This window comes from Hypanus sabinus, chromosome 10 (genome assembly GCF_030144855.1).
Source record: "Hypanus sabinus isolate sHypSab1 chromosome 10, sHypSab1.hap1, whole genome shotgun sequence".
NCBI lineage: Eukaryota > Metazoa > Chordata > Chondrichthyes > Myliobatiformes > Dasyatidae > Hypanus > Hypanus sabinus.
The window spans coordinates 29,943,474-29,960,690 of record NC_082715.1 but is presented as its reverse complement, the minus strand read 5'-3'; the positions used below and the strand labels follow the sequence as shown (position 1 = coordinate 29,960,690).

The 17,217-nt window shown below is 38.9% G+C and overlaps 1 protein-coding gene across 3 annotated transcripts in view; it reads right to left on the bottom strand.

Annotated features, from left to right (window-relative positions):
- The window catches only part of cd2ap (CD2-associated protein), a 193,887-nt gene that overhangs the window by 61,599 nt on the left and 115,071 nt on the right, over positions 1 to 17,217 (bottom strand). For all 3 annotated transcript variants that reach the window (XM_059981583.1, XM_059981582.1, XM_059981584.1), the window contains 2 exons: positions 3,874 to 3,997; positions 1,558 to 1,769 (listed from right to left, as the gene is read on the bottom strand). In XM_059981583.1, coding sequence (XP_059837566.1) covers positions 1,558 to 1,769; positions 3,874 to 3,997 — 336 coding nt within the window. The remainder of the gene's footprint in view (positions 1 to 1,557; positions 1,770 to 3,873; positions 3,998 to 17,217) is intronic.

Genomic DNA, 17,217 nt, shown 5'->3' with positions numbered 1-17,217 from the left:
TGTGCCTTACGAGAATAGATTGAGTGAACTTGGTCTTTTGTCCTTGAAGTGAAGGAGGATGAGAGGTGACCTTATGATAGATGTGATGAGAGGCATTGATTGTGTGAATAGCCAGATGCTTTCTCCCAGGGCTGAAATGGCTAACATGAGGGTGTAGCGGTGTACTACACGCAGCGCTAAAATTACGACACGGAGTCGGTAACTGCAGTCGAAGGAAAAACTTTATTCGAAAACTTCAGCCTCACTTTTAAGCCTCTGTCAACCGGCCCCCCATGGCGAAGAGGCTCCAAAGCTCTGTGCTCGCAAACCCCCGTAGGCTATCTAATTGAGAGTCGGTTCGGATACGCTAGGAAATGAGTCGCCACAAGGGGGCATATTTTAAGGTGCTTGGAAGTAGGTACAAAGGGGATGTCAGAGGCAAGTTTTTCCACACAGTGTGTGTTGGGTGAGTGGAATGCACTGCCAGTGACAGTGGTAGAGGCAGATAAAATAGGGTATTTTAAGAGACTCTTAGATAAGTACATGGAGTTTAGAAAAATAGAGGGCTATGCGGTAGGGAAATTCTGGGCAGTTTCTAGAGTAGGTTACATGGTCAGCACAACATTGTGGGCCGAAGGGCCTGTAACATGCTGTAGATTTCTATGTTCTGTAAACTCAGTGAAGGGACAGAATACACTTTGTTCAAGAAAGGAATTTATTTTCAACTGCAGATCTAAAAAAATGCTTAAGAATTAATACATAACCTTTCATGTGTAGTCATGTCTATTTCCTAACTGGGTGAGTCAGCCAATTTGAAAGCAGCAAAGTCGTATAATCAACACTGTTACAAGTCAACACCGAAATCTTTAATGTTTAACCTGTCCTACAGTAATTCACAGGAAATTGTCAAAGAAACCACAAAAGGAGAAATGAAAAACAAGTAAAACTCTGGTCAAGGAGATGAGTTTTAAGAAGAATATTTAAATGGAAGAGCTAGGTTTAAGAAAAAAAAGTTGCAACAAGGCTCTGGGTCAGGAGAGTTACAGACCCAACCACATACAATGGGGCAAAGAAAATTCAGTTACACTGTAAAGGCTGAAACACAGAGAACAAAAAGTTCCAGGAAGTTCAACAGGCTAGGAGGAGCAGTGAAGCAGATACTGTCAAAACAGACCAAACTCTGGTTAAACACACCTGCAGAGATTCAAAATCCCTTTCAAATACCAGCGACGGATCATGATCGTTCACAAAAATACTTGGGTTCATCAAAAGGTTAAAACTTCAACAGCAGAGATCTCCCTTGTTACTACACTGTACTTTCGTTCAAATCCTGGAGTAGGATTCAAACCCACAACTTAGATTTTAAAAAACCCTTCAATGCAAAAGGTCTGTAGGCCAATACCAAGCCAAGATGATAATCAATCCTGACAAATGCATTCATGGAACACAAAAGTAATCTATCGCCAAATTCCATAAATTTCAATGATGGATGTGGCAAATATGACTCATTTTGAACAACATTTTTCTTCACTTTGCATACTGACCATTCAAGGGAAAAGCAATAAAATATCTGCCTACCTTTTCTGATTTTTTATCTTCCGATTCAGAATTAGATAATCGTGATTTTAGTTTTACAGATCCTTCCTTAAATATATCTCCAAACCCCAAGCCACGAATTTTCTTTGGTTGGAATGTTGTTCCTGTTCCTGCTGAGTTCTCATTTCCTGTAGAATCTAAAGGTGATGTTGGCGATAATGGTCCTAATCCAATCAAATCCTTGATGTGCACATCTGTTGCAACCAGAAAACTAAATACGTCTCATGTGGTCATCATTAATAATAACAAATTAATTTTCAAATACAGAATGCACAGAAAACAAATCTTCAGCGAATCAATTCACAAGGGTATTAACTCAAGTTCAGGTTTAATTATCATTGAGTCATACACAAACACAGCCGAATGAAACAGTGCGCCTCCAGTCACTCGAAAAAAATCATAGCCCAGGTCCCAGAGTAACATCCCGCAAACTGACAGTGTGTTCCCTGGCATGCAAATCAGCTTGTAGTTCCACCCGTCCAACACTGGAGGGCAGTACTAACAGGAAACGTCAGCCTCCAACCAAGCACGGACGGTGTGCTACATCCATCGCCTCAGACATCTCCTCTCCTGGACTGCAGCAGCAGGAAAGCCCACAGCATCACGTTCCAGATTATAAGACTAGATACCTTTACAGTCTGCAAGCTGACTTGAGGACTGAACAAATTACCCATTATACTTTCAAAAAAAAACACACACAGCTTGATTAAATACAAGAGCATTCTTGATTTATAATCATTACACATTCTTAGTATCTGTAAGCAAACTTGGGAGCTACACAAAGTTCTTAAACTTGCAGGACTGTTGTGACAGAGGTTACATCCTTACTAAACCATTGAAATTTCTCATTTTGCAATCCCAAGTACAGGAAAAACAAGCCAAATTCTTGACTTCCTGCCTTTGAAATGATGCCAAAAAGAACAGCATAACTTTCCTCAGCGTTCTCCCGGCTGGTAAATGGAATACAACACCAAGGGTTCTTTAATAAACTCCAAGGTGCTAGCTATCGATCATCGGGTAGCACTGCCTGGTCAAAAGTTCTCCACTCACATACAGCCAGTTAGCATTTTGTCATGAGAGAGAGAATGACTGCCATATGGAAAGAAATTGGCAAGGACTCAGCACAGGACAGGACTCAGCTACTTCATCAATAAGGATGCATTGTTAATCATCTGGCTAACTGAGTAGGTAGGTAGGTGATGGGTGGGGTACATTGAATAGCAGGAAGATAAACCATAATCTGCCCTTCCAGTGAAATTAAAAACCGCTGCCTGTAAGGAGTTTGTATGTTCTCCCCGTGACCGCATGGTTTTCCTCCGGGTGCTCCGGTTTGCCCACCCCCCCAGTCTAACGACATATCTGTTAGTAGGTTAATTAGTCATTGTAAAGTGCCCCGTGATTAGGTTCGGATTAAATGGGGGGGGGGGGGGGGGTACTGGGCAGCACTGCTTAAAGCGCCAGAAGTAAGGTCTCAATAAGCAGAAACCTATTGTTCCCCAATGCCTAATTGAGATCTTTTCTCTTACAATTTAATATGTACAATGATTGCAGAAACGACTATCCTTTAAAGAGTTCTGTTACTAGGTGATATTGAAGGGATAAAACCGAAACTCAAACTAAATAAGTATCAGAAAGAATTTATAAAAATTGCACTGGCAGTAGCCAAAAAAGCTATTGCAGTTACTTGGAAATCGGATACACATTTAAGTATAGATTCTTGGAAGAAAGAAATCTATGGTTGTATTCCATTAGAAAAAATTACTTATAATTTAAGAGATAAATATGAAACATTTCTGAAAATTTGGAGCCCTTATTTACAAAAGACAGGATTAAATATATAGATGCTCTGAAGATGAAACAATTGGTTATTAGGGGAAAGAAATAAATATACATATTAAAGTTGTTATGAATTCCATGGAGCATGTGGAGATCTTCCAACAACCAGGCATTCTTTCTTTCTTTCTTTTTTTCTATAGGGCAGTTAGGGGGGAGGGGTTAAGGGGAGGGGGTAAGGGTTATATACATTGTTTTTTCATACTTTGTAACCATTTAAAAATGCAATTAAAAAAGTTTTAAAAAAAAGAGTTCTGATAGTTTGTATGCAAACCGTCATCCAAAATTAAGACAGAAAATGCTGAAAACATTCAGGCTTGGCAGCATCCAAGGAGAGAGGAAGTGAGTTGCCATTTCTTGTGCAATCCCCTCCAGTGGAGTTTCTCTCTCTCCACGGATGCCACAGCAATTCAGTTGCTTTTTATTTCAGATTTCCAGTATTTGCTTCTTTGCAAAAACCTTTACCTGGTTCAATCAGCACTTCATCTGTTTCTCCATCTTCATTCTGATCTATCAATTCCTTAACAAAATTTGATGGAAACAACCCAGTTTTCTCATTTAGGATTCCCTTCCACCAGCCTTCTTCCACCTACAAGATGTAAATCAGATAAAAGTTTGAGAATCCACAAGCTGAATTGTTAACATAACTTGCTGTGCAGGTTTCCTCCAGGGAACATATATATATATATATATATATATAAAAAAACAGAAGAAACTGCGTGAGAGAGGAATCAAATGTGAGCTGTTTGAAAACACTACATGCTGAATACCCAGACTGCCAGTTAACATTTATTAAACTAAGGGTTTTTGTGCAATTATTATGAATAATTGCTGAACATGGAAAAAGAACAGCTTATTGGTTACCTTTAGCTGAGCAGTCAAGGCATCTTTGTAGAGAAATATAACATCTCAAGCAACTTCCCTCTCTCTGAGTTAAAATACATTATGGATATCAGTGGTAATATGACCCAACTGTTCTTAAGCAACAACATTTCTTAGCCAATCCTTGCAGCAGACTTGCTCAAGTTCTTGCTGGCAACTCGTGACCAATAGGAAAATGCCACATCACCAGTTTCCATAGCAGAGATGCACCAATAAAGATCAGCTCAGAATAATAGCTGCCCCTGGCAATTCAAAGGAAAGTTTTGTCTTGGCTCCAAAAATATTGCTATTTCCACAAATAGGAAGCTTATGCTTACCAAATCAAAAATGAATGTAATCAGGGCTTCTTTGGTTCACACCACCTCATTTCTCTCCCCTCGAGTCAAAAAAATTCACACAATATGAAACCTGATTTGATCTACTTGTGAGCATGATGCAATATTTCAGCTCAGAACATCCTGCCAATGGTAAGAAGCTAATACAATTTTATTCCCAACTACCCCTAAAATGATTATACCAGCACTGAGACTGTCTTACACTGCTAACAACCCAACACAGAAATTAAAATTTACAGATTTAAATTTAACAGCAGAATTTGGTCACTTCGTAAGCCATGGCAACAACTGCTCGTCTGAACAAGCTGGACAAAGGGCATGAATGATGCCCGTGCATTACACCATGATGCATCTAGTCTTTCTGGACAAAATCACTTGCTTCTCACTTTCATGTGCCAATCCACAGATCATCTTCAGCCCACACCTGTGGCAAGAAACAATGCGCAAAGACAGCCACAATGAGTAAGCCTCTGTCCTTTACTACACGGACTCTCCAATGGGAAATTTTCTGCTGCATCATATGCCATCACACGTAAACCGAGGGGCCCCTGCAACTAAGCCCATTTGCTCTTGGTATCTTGGGAAAAAGATGGTAAAGGGAAGTAAACAATGAAACTCAGCAGTGGAGTCCAAAAGTAAATTAATGCCCAACTAGGTCATCCACCTGCAATCTCTGCATCCAAGCCAGTACCAATCTCTCCTATTGAGCAAAACTGGGACAGCCCAGGAGAGAGCTCTGAGCATTACCTGACCCAGGTTCTCTGTAAGCTCTGTTCAGGTCAACAGCATTGGTAACAGCATTACCGATCTCAGCACGGGCTCCGGGAAACAGCATTCTCAAGTGTTTGGCTCAAGGTGGCATTGAGAATGGAATCAAAGACCAGCCCCTGACAGAGGGGAAAGAAGCACTATACCACTGCCTGCAGTCACCATAAAGCAGGAAGACTCGTCTGGCTAGAGCCTGACCAACGTGTGAGCCGCTAAGTTTTACCCAGCAAGTGAACCCAATATGTTAAACCACTCAAATGAGTAACATGCGGGAAAGAACTCTGCTAAGTGAGCCCTGCCGAAGGGCTTCTGCCCAAAACGTTGACTGTACTTGTTTTCCCCCCATAGTTCCTCCAGCATTTTGTGTGTGTTGTTCGGCTAAGTGAATTGCTTTGGACACAGAGGAGGAGATAATCTTTGCTGGGTGAGTGGAAAGAGTTCAGAGGAAACAAATGACCAAAAGTTTGGTTTACTGAGGAATTACCCATGTGATGTGAAAGAATTGATAAATGCCCCTCAACCCATAAAACATGCATATTCTCTACACTGCTCTCAGGAAGAGCCCTCAAGTGTGCACACCAGCTCACTGATGTCTTCATGGACATCTTCAACACTTCACTCATCCAGGCTGCTGTTCCCACAAGTTACCCACCATCCCTGTAGCAAAGGACTCTACACCTTCAGAACTAAACAACTACTGCCCAGTGGTACTGGCACCGATCATCATGAAGTGCTTTGAACGGCTGGTAATGGCACAAATCAAAAGTACCATTCCTGCCACACTGGACACCTGCCTGTAATACTTACTGACCAGAACCACTCTTCAATGCACCTGGCATTGACACACCTAGAAAGCAAACTCACGTCAGAATGCTGATCATGGATTTCAATTCAGCATTCAACACTACTGTTGAGAGACCTTGAGAATAAACTCCTACTCCTTGGTCTAAATACTTCACTCTGCAACAGGTTGCAGCACCTGTGTAATAACCACACAGTCCGATTCACTGATGACAAGATAGCGGTGGAGCTCATCACCAACCATGGCTTACAGAGAGGAGGGGCAAGAGCTCCTGGCCTGGTGCCAGGCAAATATTGCAGGAAAGGCAGATTATAGTGCTGCAGATGAGGTCGCTGGTTTACAAACAGAGGCAATGTCTAGTGAGGAGAGGCTGCTGACAGGGCAAAATTGTAGTTAACAGGATGAGTTGCAACGTAAAATGTGGACAAAATTGAAACGGGTGAATACAGGACTGAAGGTGTTGCTGAAGCTTAATGTCCAAGGATACACATTGTACTGAAAGGGCAGACAGGAGAGCAGAGGGGGGTTGTGTTGCTCTGTTGGTAAAAAGTGCAATCAAACCATTAGGAAGTGATGACATAGAGTCAGAAGGTGTTGAATCATTGTGGATAGAGCTAAGGGACTGCAAGGGTAAAACGACCCTGATGGGAGTTACATACAGACCCCCACACAGTAAGGATGTGGCCTACAGATTACAACTACAGATGGAAAATGCATGCAAAAAGAGCAATGTTACAATAGTCATGGGGGACTTCAGTATGCGAGTAGATTGGGAAAATCAGGTTGGTTCTGGATTGTGTGTTGTGCAAAGAACCAAAATTGATTAGAGAGCAGAGAAAAGAACCCTTTGGAGCAAGTGATCATAATATGATCAAATTCTTCCTGAAACCTGTGAAGTGAAGTTTAAGTCAGATGTATCAGTATTACAGTGGAGTAAAGGGAATACAGGGTTATGAAAGAGGAGATGGCTAGAATTGATTGGAAAACACCACTGGCAGGGATAATGGCAGAGAAGCAATGGCTGGTATTTCTGAAAAAATTTGGAAGGCACAGGATATTTACATCCCAAAGAGGAAGAAGTATTCTAAAGGAAAGATGACACCATCATAAAAGTTAGAGAGGGCAAATAATAGAGTAAAATTAGTGGAAAGTTTAGAGAATTGCGAAGCTTTTAAAAATCAACAGAAGGGAACTCAAAAAGTCATTAAGGTAAAGATGGAATATGAAACTAAGCTAGCTAATAATATTACAGGATACCAAAAGTTTCCTTAGATACATAGAGTGTAAAAGAGTAGATAAGAGTAGATAAAAGAGTAGAAAAGAGTGAGAGTAGATATCAGACCACTGGAAAATGATGCTGGAGAGTTAGAGCAACACACACAAAATGCTGGTGGATCACCAGGAGATGCTCATGGAGTGAGCACTGTTTCAGATTCGCTCCATAACCTTTACTCTTTTTAACCAATGATCACCCTTATTTAACTTACTTTTACCTACACCAAAAGATTCTTGCTACTTTTTTGGACTTATCTTTAAGAGTGTACTGTGAATTTTGAAGAAATGAGTACAGAAATGGCTTTAAGATCTAAAGGGCGAAACCCTGGGAAAGATCCTAACGGCAACGGAAAGAAAAAAAAAGACCGATCCTAAGCATACTGAATTGACTTATGATATGTTATTGGAGCTCTTAAATTAAAAATTTGAAGAACAACGACAAACTTTCAAACAAGATCTAAAGGCTTTCCAGGATTCTATGGATAAGACTGATTTAGTAGTTAAACAGCAACAAACTCTAATCACAACTTTGCAAGAGGACGCTCGGAAGCGGGACTTGATAATCAAAAAACTGGAGCAGAAATTATCTTCGACGATTAAACAGGTGGAAACATTTAAAGCCAAGAGTGTCGACTTTGAGAATCGGTCCAGAAGACAGCACTTACGCATACTTGGTCTCCCAGAAGGTATCGAACAAAGGGACCCCTCGAAGTATTTTGCTCAACTTTTAAAGGATGCGTACCCTTCTGTATTCCCAGACGGTCCTCCATTACTTGATCGCGCCCACAGAATTATGCGCCGATCATCAAGTTCTTCATCTAAACCACCGGTTGTAATTGTTCGATTTCATTATGTGCATGTCAAAGAGCAACTTATTCGTGTGGCTCGGCGTTTAGGGATGGTTAAATTTAAAGATTTCCAATTCCAATTAGTGGAGGATTTTAGCCCAGAAGTAATGAAGGCAAGGCTCCTTTTTAAACCTCTGATGTCCGAATGTTATGAGAAAAATCTAAAACCAGCGCTTTTATACCCTGCGAAACTTAGAACCTCGCCGAATGCACCACGGTGTGTTTTTCTCTCCACATCTGAAGCTTGAAGCTTTCTGGATGAGAATTATCCTACTGCTTTGGACTCTTGTTTCTAATAAATAAGTGATTTTGATCGTTACAAGATAGTTTTTGTTTCCAAAACCAGATTTTGTTTCTGGCTATTGGTGTAAGTTTAATCTACATTATATATTCCAATTAGTTTTTTTTCAACGTACTAATCTTTTAAATTTACTTACTTTAACCATTGTACTTTATTTTTGGTCATTATTATTAATCCTTTGAAGGTGAATTTTTTTTTAAAACGGTTTGATATATATCCTTTTCATTTTTTGTGTGACTAAGATGGTGGTTTCTTCTCAACAATATTTCTTGCTTTTTTTTATTTCGCCTTTTTTTCTCGTCTTCTTCCTATAATGCATTTCCTATCACATTTTAACTTTTTTTGTTTGGGTTTTAACCCGATTTATCAGTTACTAGTGTTTATATTCTTTTTGTTTTTTTTTTATTAGCAATTATATTAAGAAGTTTTAGTATAGTGTTAGTTACTTTTTTGGAGTTTGGGTGGATCTCTTTTTTCCCTCTTTTATATATTTGGAGTTGCCTTCTAGTGATACGGGGGTGGATTTAGTATCATTTTTTTTTTTTTCCTGGCCTTTTCCAGGCTCAGGAAGGGTTTTTTTTTCGTGGGTGGGGGGGTGGGGGATTCTTTTCTAACTCTATTTCTCTTTATTAGTTTTTTTTTGTTTTTTTTCATTTGGGCTGATTTTAAACTACTAAAATGTCCACGGTGTCGTCATTTCCAGGTCCGCCCTTTATTTTTGTTCCTCTTTTGGGTGCATGAGTTCATAATTTGGTTAACTCTTTATATGCCAAAGGGTTGATTTTAGAAATATTGCTCAGACCATTAATTTTGTCTCTTGGAATAATAATAGTTTAAACCATCTGATTAAACAGAAAAAGATTTTCAAAGTTTTCCAAAGACTGAATGCACATATTATTTTTGTACAAGAAACTCATGTGAAGAAAGAGGACAATCAAAGTTATTTTTAGGTTTTAGAGGGGTCAACAGTACCATTCGAATTCGAATGCCAAAGTAAAGGGAGTTTCAATTTTTATTGACTCCTCTATTACATTTGTCCAACACGAATGGCAGATTTTTGTTAATTACTGGGTTACATTTTAACAAAAAGATTGCTATGGTTAATGTTTATGCTCCAAATGTGGATTATCCCGATATTTTTAAGTCCTTATTTACTTCCCTACCTAATCTAAATGAATATATGTTAATAATGGGTGGTGACTTTAATTGTTGTTTAAATCCTTTGCTGGACAGATCTATATCTATTCAGACTTTACCTAATAAGTCGGCCACTTACATTAATTCTTTTTTGACTGATAATGGAATTTTCAATATTTGGAGATTTCGGCATTCTAAGGACAAAGAGTTTTCATTTTTCTCACAAGTTTATCATTCTTACTCGAGAATTGACTATTTTTTCATTGACTCTGGTTTTATTCCATCTGTAATTGGTTGTAGTTATGACATTGTAGCCATCTCTGATCATGCTCCCTTGAAACTTTCTATTAAATTAATGGATACAGCTTCTAGTATTAGGCAATGGCGATTTGATTTTACTTTACTGCAAGATCCGGATTTCATTAAATTTATAAAGGAACAGATCGATTTCTTCTTTTCAACTAACTCCACGGATGACATTTCTTGCAGAACACTTTGGGACACTTTTAAAGCATATATACGTGGACATATTATCTCCTATTCCGTTGGTTTGAGAAAACGTATTAAAAAGGAAACTCTTTTATTGGTTGATAAAATTAAAGAAATTGACAAGAAATATTCGACTGCTCCTAGTAAGGAGCTTTACAAACAAAGGGTTGAACTTCAAATGGAACACAGTTTATTACTTACATCTTCGATTGAAAATCAATTAATGAAACCCAGATCTGATTTTTATATACATAGTGATAAATCGGGTAAACTGTTAGCTAATCAATTGAAGAATGCTTTGGTTAAACGTCAAATTATTAAGATTCGTCAACAGAATGGTGAATTGACTGTTAACCATGATGAGATAAACAATTCTTTTCAAGATTTTTATACCTCACTGTATCATTCTGAATTCCCTCATGATCATAATACCATGCATGATTTTCTTGGGAAATTGAATTTTCCAAAATTATCATCAGATGATCTTTCAATATTAGAAACTCCTACTACGGATACAAAAATTAAAGGGGTTATTTCCTCTATGAATTCTGGGAAAGCACCACGTCCAGATGCGTATACAGTGGAATTTTTAACCCTAAGAAAAACCACCTTTTTTCATTTCACTCCGACATTTATATCCTGGATTAAACTGATATATCACACTCCAATAGCCTCGGTCTTTATTAACAATCAAAGATCTCCCTCTTTTTCATTTATTTCGGGGTACCAGGCAAGGCTGTCCTCTTAGTCCATTATTATTTGATATTGCTTTAGAACCTTTGGCAATTGCTATTAGAGAATCACCAAACATTTTTGGCATTACTCGTGGGATGGATATACATAAGTTATCATTATATGCAGATGATTTATTATTATATATTTCTGATCCTGAGAAATCCATTCCTGTAGTTATATCATTGTTGGCTCAATTTAGTAATTTTTCCGGGTATAAATTAAATCTTAATAAGAGTGAATTGTTTCCTTTAAATAGACAGGTTCCAATTTATGGAAATTTACCTTTTTAATTAGTTAATGACTCTTTTATATACTTAGGGATTAAAATTATAAAAAATTATAAGCAGTTATTTAAGGTTAATTTTTTACCCTTAATTGATCAGATTAAATGTTTGTTCACTAAATGGTCACCATTATCTCTGATAGGTTGGATTAATGCTATTAAGATGATTATTTTACCCAAGTTTTTATATATATTTCAAGCGGTACCAATTTTTATTCCAAAATCTTTTTTTTGCTAATGTTGATTCAAAAATTTCCTCATATATATGGCAGAATAAAAATCCTAGATTAGGTAAAAAATATTTACAGAAGGCAAGGAGGGAAGGTGGATTGGCATTGCCTAATTTTAGATTTTATTATTGGGCAGTTAATATCCGATATTTGATATGTTGGTTAAAGGATTGGGATTTATCCTTTAGCCCTCATTGGGTAAACCTGGAAATTAAATCTGTACAAGGATTTTCATTGGATTCTATTTTAGGGTCTTCTCTCCCCTTTGCTCTTTCTAAATTGCAGAAACGAATAGACAATCCGATAGTTAAACATACTTCACGTATATGGTTTCAATTTCGGAAATTTTTTGGGATGAATCAATTTGTTTTAACTATTCCTATTGTGTCCAATTTCTTTTTTCATCCTTCTATTATAGACCAAGCTCATTCAGCTTGGAAGACTAAAGGATTACTACGATTTTCCGATTTATTTTTGCATAATTGTTTTATGTCTTTTGAACAATTATCTAATAAATATAATTTGCCTAGATTTCATTTTTTTAGATATTTACAGATTAGGAATTTCTTAAACACTGTACTTCCTACCTTTTCAAGTCTTGTGTCTTCAGGTATTTTGGAGAATTTGTTAGAACTAAATCCTTCTCAGAAAGGCGTAATATCAAAACTCTACAATATAATTATGAAAATACGTTCAGAGCCCTTCTGTAAGATTAAAAATGATTGGGAAAGAGAACTTAAACTTACTATCCCTATTGAGAATTGGGATAAAATTCTTCAATTAGTCAATTTATCATCTATATGTGCTAAACATTCATTAATACAGTTTAAAGTTGTGCATAGGGCTCATATGTCCAAAGATAAATTGGCTCATTTTTATTCCTATATAAATCCTATATGTGACAGATGTCATTCTGAAATAGGGTCTTTAACTCATATGTTTTGGTCAGGTCCGCTTTTGAAAAAATATTGCAAAGACACTTTTGATATTATTTCCACAGTATTGAACATTGATTTACAACATCCTATTACTGCAATTTTTGGTTTACCAATGATGGACTCAATCCATTTATCTTCTTCTGCTTGTCGAATGATTGCATTTCTTACATTAATGGTTAGAAGATCTATTTTGTTGAATTGGAAAGAAATTAATCCCCCTATCGTATTTCATTGGCTTTCTCAAACTATGTTATGTCTATATTTGGAGAAAATTAGAAGTGTTGTATTTGTCCCTTCTATTAAATTTGAAAAGACATGGAGACCATTTATTCAATATTTTCACATGATGTAATTTGACCCTGTTCCAAACCTATTCGTTTTTCCGGTTTTGATTATACATATGTTGAGAGGATCGGAGTTGGCGACACTGATGATTTTGTGTTTTTTTTTAATATAGATACTATAAACAGCTCCTTATTCATTATTTTTTTCTTTTTTTCTTCCTTTTTTTTCTCTTTATTAGTTATTAGGTTGTTAGATTAGTTTTTCTTAGGGTTAACTTTTTTTTTCTTTTTCTCTTTTTTTAATTTTTTTACATATAATATGATATACCTAGTTTTGCTTTGTTTATTTGATATTTGTATCATTCATGATTTGGGAAGACTTAACTATATTGTAACTATTGCTTGTGTATCCTTTCATGTTCAGTTTAATTTTGTAAGTTTGTAATCCCACTATCTATGTATTAATCTTATCCTGTTGATATTAATAATAATAAAAAGATTGAAAAAGAAAGAAAGAAAATGCTGGTGGAATACAGCAGGCTAGGCAGCATCGATAGGGAGAAGCACTGTCGACAATTCGGGCCGAGTGTTCCACCAGCATTTTGCGCGTGTTGTTTGAATTTCCAGCATCTGTAGATTTCCTCGTGTTTGCTGGAGAGGTAGAACTGGGGGACAATGAAGTAGCAGATGAACTGACTAAGTATTTTGCATCAGTCTTCACTGTGGAAGACGTGAGCAGTATGGTGGAAGGTCTAGGTGTCGGCAGCATTAAGTGTGTTCAGTTACCATAACTACAGAGAAGGTTCTTGGGAAACTGACAAGTCTGAAGGTGGACAGGTCACCTGGACTACACAGTATACACCCTAGAGTTCTGAAAGAGATGGCAAATGAGATTGTGGTGCCATTAGTAATGAATGATAGACAATAGGTGCAGAAGTAGACCATTCGGCCCTTCGAGCCTGCACCGCCATTTTGAGATCATGGCTGATCAATTACTATCAATACCCAGTTCCTGCCTTGTCCCCATATCCCTTGATTCCCCTATCCATAAGATACCTAACTAGCTCCTTCTTGAAAGCATCCAGAGAATTGGCCTCCACTACCTTCCGAGGCAGTGCATTCCAGACCCCCACAACTCTCTGGGAGAAGAAGTTTTTCCTTAACTCTGTCCTAAATGACCTACCCCTTATTCTCAAACCATGCCCTCTGGTACTGGACTCTCCCAGCATCTGGAACATATTTCCTGCCTCTATCTTGTCCAATCCCTTAATAATCTTATGTTTCAATCAGATCCCCTCTCAATCTCCTTAATTCCAGCGTGTACAAGCCCAGTCTCTCTAACCTCTCTGCATAAGGCAGTCCAGACATCCCAGGAATTAACCTCGTGAATCTACGCTGCACTTCCTCTACAGCCAGGATGTCCTTCCTGAACCCTGGAGACCAAAACTGTACACAATACTCCAGGTGTGGTCTCACCAGGGCCCTGTACAAATGCAAGAGGATTTCCTTGCTCTTGTACTCAATTCCCTTTGTAATAAAGGCCAACATTCCATTAGCCTTCTTCACTGCCTGCTGCACTTGCTCATTCACCTTCTGTGGCTGATGAACAAGGACTCCAAGATCTCTTTGTATTTCTCCCTTACCCAACTCTACACCGTTCAGATAATAATCTGCCTTCCTGTTCTTACTCCCATAGTGGATAACCTCACACTTATTCACATTAAACACCATCTGCCAAGTATCTGCCCACTCACCCAGCCTATCCAAGTCACCCTGAATTCTCCTAGCATCCTCATCACATGTCACACTGCCACCCAGCTTAGTATCATCAGCAAATTTGCTGATGTTATTTTCTATGCCTTCATCCAAATCGTTAAAGTAAATGATAGACAGCTGTGGTCCCAATACCGAGCCCTGTGGCACCCCACTAGTCACCACCTGCCATTCCGAGAAACACCCATTCTCCGCTACCCTTTGCTTTCTATCTGCCAACCAGTTTTCTATCCATGTCAATGTCTTCCCCCCGATGCCCTGAGCTTTGATTTGACCCACCAATCTTCTATGTGGGACCTTATCAAATGCCTTCTGAAAATCGAGGTACACTACATCCACTGGATCTCCCCCCCCCCCCCCCCCCGTCTAACTTCCTGGTTACATCCTCGAAAAACTCCAACAGATTAGTCAAGCATGATTTACCCTTGGTAAATCCATGTTGGCTCAGCCCAATCCTATCACTGCTAACTAAATATGCCACTATTTCATCCTTAATAATGGACTCTAGCATCTTTCCCACCACCGATGTCAGGCTGACAGGTCGATAGTTCTCTGTTTTCTCCCTCCCTCCTTTTTTAAAAAGTGGGATAACATTAGCCATTCTCCAATCCTCAGGAACTGATCCTGAATCTAAGGAACATTGGAAAATGATTACCAATGCATCCGCAATTTCCATGGCCACCTCCTTTAGTACCCTAGGGTGCAGACCATCTGGACCTGGGGATTTGTCAGCCTTCAGTCCCATCAGTCTTCTCATCACTGTTTCCTTCTGAATGTCAATCTGTTTCATTTCCTCTGTTACCCTATGTCCTTGGCCCATCCATACATCTGGGAGAATGCTTGTGTCTTCCTTAGCGAAAACAAATCTAAAGTACTCATTAAATTCTTCTGCCATAGGTTCTGGAATGGTTCCACAAGAGTGGAAAATTGCAGGTGTCACTCCACTCCAAGAAGGGAGAGGCAAAAGGAAAGAAAGTATAGAGCAGTTTTTCTGACCCCAGTGGCTGGAACGATGTTGCAGCTGATTATGAAGGATGAGATCTCAGGATACTTGAAGGCACATAATAAAATAGGCCATAGTCAGCATGGTTTCAAGGGAAAATTTTGCCTGACAAATCTGTTAGAATTCTTTTAAGAAATAAGAAGCAGGGTGGACAAAGGAGAATCGGATGCTGTGATGTACTTGGATTTTCTTATGGCCTTTGACAAGGTGCCATACATGAGGCTGCTTAACAAGCTACGAGCCCATAATATTACAGGAAAGATTCTAGCATGGATAAAGCAGTGGCCGATTGGCAGGAAGAAAAGAATGGGAATAAAGGGAGCCTTTTCTGGCTGGTTGCCAGTGACTAGTGTGTTCCACAGGGGTCTGTGTTGGGACTGATTCTTTTTACGTAGTATGTCAATGATTTGGATGATGGCATTGATGGCTTTGTTGCAAAACTTGCAGACGATATGAAGATAGGTGGAGGGGCAGGTGGTTTTGAAGTAGTAGAGGCTACAGAATGACAGATTAAGAGAATAGGCAAAAAAATGGCAGATGGAATACAGTGTCAGAAAGTGTATGGTCATGCACGTTGAAGAAATCAAGAGGGTAATTATTTTCTAAGTGAGGAGAAAATACAAATTACTGAGACACAAAGGGACTTGGGAGTCCTTGTGCAGGATTCCTTAGAGGTAAATTTGTAGGTTGAGTCTGTGGTGCGGATGTCAAATGCAATGTTAGTATTCATTTCAAAAGGACTAGAATATAAAAAGAAAGCATGTAACATTGACACTTTACAAAGCACTGATGAAGCCTCACTTGGACTATTGTGAGCAGTTTTAGGCCCCTTATCTTAGAAAGGATGTGATGACACTGGAGAGGGTTCAAAGAAGGTTCACAAAAATGATTCCAGGATTGAATGGTTTGTTATATGAAGAGTGTTTGATGGCTCTGGGCCTGCTGACTCATTGAAACCTATCAAATGGTGAAAGGCCTTGATAGAGCGGACGTGGAGAGGATGTTTCCTATGGTGGGAGAGTCTAAGACCAAAGGACAGACTCAGAATAGAGGGACATCCATTTAGAACAGAGGTGTGAAAAAAATTCTTTAGCCAGAGAGTGGTGAACCTGTGGAATTCTTTGCCACAGGCCACTGTAGAGGCCAAGTCTTTATGAATATTTAAGGCAAAGGTTGATTGATTCTTGATGAAGGGAAACAGGGAGAAGGCAGGAGATCGGGGCAGAGGAAAACTGGATGAGCCATGATGAAATGCTGGTGCAGACCCTAGGGATCAAATGGCCTAACTCTGCTCCTTCTTAAATAACTTCTTTCTCAATGCCATTAAGACGAAGAAGATAGTTATCAACTTCAGGAGAACTTGCTCCACTTTACATTGGTGGCACACCAGTGAAAACTAAGCTGTTTCAAACTCCTGGGAGTGCACATTTCTCAAGGTCCCAGAACACATCCTACACAATCAAGAAGGCTCACCAACGCTCTGCTTTCTGAGGAGGCTGAAGACAGCTAGACTGTGTATATCAAAGCTCATGATCTTTTACAAATGTGCAGTGGAGAGCTTCCTAATATGCTGCATCACTGCATGGTACGGTAACTGCATTACAGCAGACAGGAAGGCTTCAAAGCAGGAAGTCAAAACATCTCAACGCACCACCGGCCATCCAGGTCAGATATACATAAAGGTGCCAGATAAAGGCCCGTGAAGGATCAATCCCACCCACCCTGC